Below are 4,713 nucleotides of genomic sequence, written 5' to 3' on the forward strand. Positions count from 1 at the left end.
TCTAAGAGCACAGGTAACGCTCAAAACGCATCTGGTGATCTTCATCTCATCTTCTTGTCAAATATTTTAATTTTTTTGGAACAAAGGTATTTGTTTTATATACACCAGGGTCCGAAGTCTGATCTTTCCTTCTTCTCCTGCAAAGCATCACCAGGACAGGTAGGACCTGTGATTGGCTGCCGTGGTCAGAGGCATCACTGATATCACTGAGGATGAGCTGCTGAAATCCTTTCGATGTAAACGCAGATTATAGAGCAGCCTGCACCATATCCCACTCAGTTCCCGTAGGGAAGTGTAGCTTTGTTTATTATTTTTTAACATACTATAAAATTTTCATTTTGCCTGGACAACTCTTTTAAACTCTCACTCTGATCTATAGCTGCAGGCAAAAATTAAAAAAAACACAACATGACTCAACCTTTCTGTTGTGCTATCAGCGCATGTATGAAATTGTGAAACAGTGACAAATAAATATGCTTTTACCTGTCATAAACTTGGTTTGCACAATGCAGTGCTTCTAACCACAGACCTGAGGTTTTTGTTGCTGGTGGATCCTGACAATTCCAAATAAATGAAATGGCATTTTAATTCCTATATGGGTTAGAACAATTTTTTTTTCCATGCCCTGACCTTTTGCTTTGTCTTGGAGGCCATGATACAAAAAGAAACATCATAATAATGTACAACGTAGCAAACTGTATGCAAACACAAATACCTTTGACACATCCCTGAAAAGTAGACCAGCTAATTAGTAGCATCAATGTTGGTTTGGTTGGCAGACACTGGTTTTAGAGCTCGTTCAGACACTTTTTTGGCTTCACCTGTAAAATAGCTTCAAGGGAGAGCCCCTCAATAGCGATTAGATTAATGAGCCCTAAGAAATGCTGCAAGACATTTTTCAAAGACAGAGTGATGTATTATTAGCTCTTCGGTTGCATGTAAGGAACGTGATATTTATTTTCTAGGTTGGGCGCACAGTCTTCACAGTAAAAAAGTACTTTAGTGTCCTTTGTAATTTACCTTTACTTCAACAAGACCTTCCCTTAGCTACATTTTACCCCCAAAAAAGTTCAGTGACACCAGAGGCATTAATTTACATATTACATTGCCTCTAGTTCTTCATCATAAATTTCACCTTTGCACCTAGACGTCCTGATGTTGTCTTCTGACTGGATGAAGGTACTTTTTCTAACTGATCAAGCCTAGTGTTTGGCAGTAGTTTTTTAAGAGGTAGCTCAGTTCTTTCTTGGTTTATTGTATGTGGTTTTTCATAAGATCTGTGCTTATTTTCAGTCTCCAGCATAGCTGGTAGAGCATTTAAATCCTTATTCGGTTTGCCCTCAACCCTCGGATTATGTATCCAAGAATCTCCTTCTGAGATGATACTCCAATGTCTTTCAGGGGTATGGCTGTCTTTACCAGTACGCATTTTCTTCTCTTCCAATGCTGGTTTGCACTCCTGTCTCTGCTTTTTTGGCAGTTCAATTGCTGGTTTCTTCTCATACATATGTTTTGACTGCTCAGCCAAATCTTGATGGTACTTGGCTTGATCTTCATAGCTTTGTAGACTTTCCAAAGAGCATGACATGTTGGACACATTGCTTCTACCGCCAATTTGCAAATTTATATTACTATTATTTTCTTCTTTTTTAATGTCACTTATGTAATGGTTCAGCAACTGCTTTCCTTCAGTACTGGAACATTTTGTTTCCACAAAATCCATCACCACAGGGTTGCGTTGGCGAGGAATATCAGACACATACTTTGCGTTACTGTGAAGGATTGATAAATCAGCAATCTTCTTCCTTTCCAAATCTTTTATTTTGCGATCAGAAGATGTTTCACAGTTCATTGGTTGTTTTAATCCTTGTTTTAACTGCAGTTTTTCTTGTAACTTCATATCTGTTTGCTGCATGGCGGTAAGGGAAGATGAAAAGACATCGTAGTCTAAATCCTTCTCGGCATCACCATCTTGACAGTTAAATAACATTGTTCTCTCGGGGACTGTAGATGCAGATGAAGAAACAGAAGAATAAACAGTGGATACCGAACACAAAGGTATAGTATTATTATCCAATTGGTATTCAGTCTCTTTTATACACCCAGCTTCAGTTTTTGAAGGTGCAGTCACATTTGAAGCTGGTTTCAGAAGAGATATATCCTCACTGGCTGAGTGGTACCATTTTTCTTGGTCATTTTCATCAGCATAATACTTGTTTTTTATCCATATGCCACCAGAGCAGAGAACGAGTATGGCTGAAAAGTATAAAACACAACCTCCTCCCAGTATTCCAAGTCCAACTGTGCCAAAGGGATTCAGATATCCAATCGTGATCATCGCTATTGATGCAATGAGTAACAAGGTTGACACGATGATAATGACTGCGATGAAGACATGCTTCCATTGTATCCTGGTGTGCTTACTGGCTCCTGCAGAAGCCATAACTGCGGTAAGCTCGTGTTTCCTCTAAATGAGAAAAGTCTGTTACAGGTTGCTTTATACACAGACCCAGGTAGTCGTTTGACTCACAGGTTTTCCCAGCTGTCTCCTCCTCCAATATGTAAAACAGTCTAAACAAGTATCAAGAAGGTCAGTAGGTGCAGAACGAGAAAAACAACTGTCTGCAAATCTTTGACACATACATTCTTCTCTTCTTATTGCTTCCACCTGGCCATTGTATACTTGCAAACTTCATTTGAATAAGAACAGTGAAACGTATTTGCAACGACCCCCCAAACCTAATCAGGAATCTTCTAACTGGCAACAATCCAGTTAATAAAATAAACACGTTGCATAAAACAGCTCAGATCCAAGTTTCATTTTTTCCTAATGCACTTTAGTAAATGATTTAGGACAATTAAAGGATGAAATCCAATAGTTGTTATTTAATCGTAACCAAATGTTACTAGTCACTGAAGAACATATTATGTTCTGTTTGGTACCATGTGTGTGGGACGTTCTGATCTACCATCACATGACTAAGACAGATCTTTACCCTCTGTAATTAAACAATTATGGTTTCCATTAAGAGATCTTAAAGGGGACCTGTTAGCAGAATTTTACACCCCAAACTAATGTCATATATGTAAAATCGCTGTAAAGGCTCATGCAGATGACTGTAATAATCGAAAGAGGGCTATCCTTTATTTTGATGAATAACACTTGTCCCATGCTATTCTTTGGCGCCATGCACATTTTTTCCTGAGTCAGAGCGGCCCAGAGAAAATAAAATTGCAGTCCGGATAAGTTTAATCTGATAGTCAGATCTCACTCGGCCATGCAAGTCAATAAGTCAGTGGAAAACATCAGATTGCAGTCAGGTGACATCTGAGTGCAGTCGGATTTCCATTGACTGATAAAATGGATTGAATGATAAAATGGAAAAGTGGAAAACAAAATTCTCCATCTTCTCATCATCCGAGAGAATCAGAATGTGATTTGCATAATTGACCTGACTCTCTCGAATGAGAGAATTTACGCTCGTGTGACCTAATCTTGCTTAAACAATACCTTTGTTTTAGAAATTATTGTTTCTGTTTTTGAAAAATCTATTGGGAATTTTTATGCAAATGAGCCACAAGTACAGAGGGATTGGTTCCTGCACTTATTTACGGTCTCGCTCCCTCTTAACCCGTCTGCCACTGTCCTCCTGTCAGTGACTGATAGGTCACTCTTGTCGCCCAGTCTGAGATCTCTCACAGATTCTGTCATTCACTGGGGTGTCGCATGCACAGTAAAGAGTCAGTAGGAATATGACACTTCTAAATCGGTCAGTGGTCAGATACGGTCTCAACCCAAATCCATAAAATAGAAAGGATTATGTAACGGGTGTGTCAGAGGCTGCAGACAGTCGCACTGCATCTAGCTGCAGAAGGTCTCAGCGGTTGGCTTTGCAGACCCCTTCCTAGTCCTTTGACTTTAGGACCTAGTGGCAACCTCCCCCTTGCTCTAATTAAGACACCTGGACCGGGGTGTTTATAGACTCCCAGCTTGCTGCTGGGAGTTGCAGGTGATATTTCCATTTCCCGCTGTCGAGGCTTGGAGCTATAGCAGTCGTTTATCTTCTCCTTTGGTGTTTGGAGGACATCTGTGTTTCTCTCTGAGTCCACTCAAGCTAAGTGTTCCCCTTGTTTGTCTATCCCATTTGTCTTTAGTTATAACGAGGATTAGCCAGTGCTCAGTCGGTCCTTCCCTAAGCAGGGCTTACTGCTAGGATCAGGCAAGGTTTAGGTATCCTGCTCTATGATATGTGCGGAACCTATATAGGAATGCTTAGGGCAAACAAGGTGATGTTAAGTCTGCCTAGGGGTCTCCACTCCCCACTCCCTAACGTTGGGCTCCCTTCCCCTCATCCCTTTGTGTTGCACTTAGTCTTTCCTTCACTATGTGTCAAACAGAAACTAGATGCAGTAGGTCATAAAAACTAAAATCATAATCAAAACACTTACCATATATACTCGAGTATAAGCCGACCCGAGTATAAGCCGAGACACCTAATTTTGCCACAAAACATTGGGAAAACTTATTGACTTGAATATAAGCCCAGGGTGGGAAATGCAGCAGCTACTGATAAATTTCAAAAATAAAAATAGATATCAATAAAAGTAAAATTAATTGAGACATCAGTAGGTTAAATGTTTTTGAATATCCATATTCAATCAGGAGCCCCACAAAATATGCTCCATATAATGCTCAATAAAGTTCATGATGAG

At 39.8% G+C, this 4,713-nt stretch overlaps 1 protein-coding gene across 1 annotated transcript; it reads right to left on the minus strand.

Moving 5' to 3' along the window:
* Positions 1–320: 320 nt before the first annotated feature.
* Positions 321–4,466, minus strand: LOC143764852 (uncharacterized). The gene is made up of 2 exons (XM_077250883.1): positions 4,450–4,466; positions 321–2,467 (listed from the first exon to the last, which is right to left on the minus strand). The coding sequence occupies exons 1-2, from the start codon at positions 4,450–4,452 to the stop codon at positions 1,112–1,114; spliced, it is 1,359 nt and encodes a 452-aa protein (XP_077106998.1). The 5' UTR covers positions 4,453–4,466; the 3' UTR covers positions 321–1,111.
* Positions 4,467–4,713: the final 247 nt, after the last annotated feature.

This window comes from Ranitomeya variabilis, chromosome 1 (genome assembly GCF_051348905.1).
Source record: "Ranitomeya variabilis isolate aRanVar5 chromosome 1, aRanVar5.hap1, whole genome shotgun sequence".
In the NCBI taxonomy this organism is placed as follows: domain Eukaryota; kingdom Metazoa; phylum Chordata; class Amphibia; order Anura; family Dendrobatidae; genus Ranitomeya; species Ranitomeya variabilis.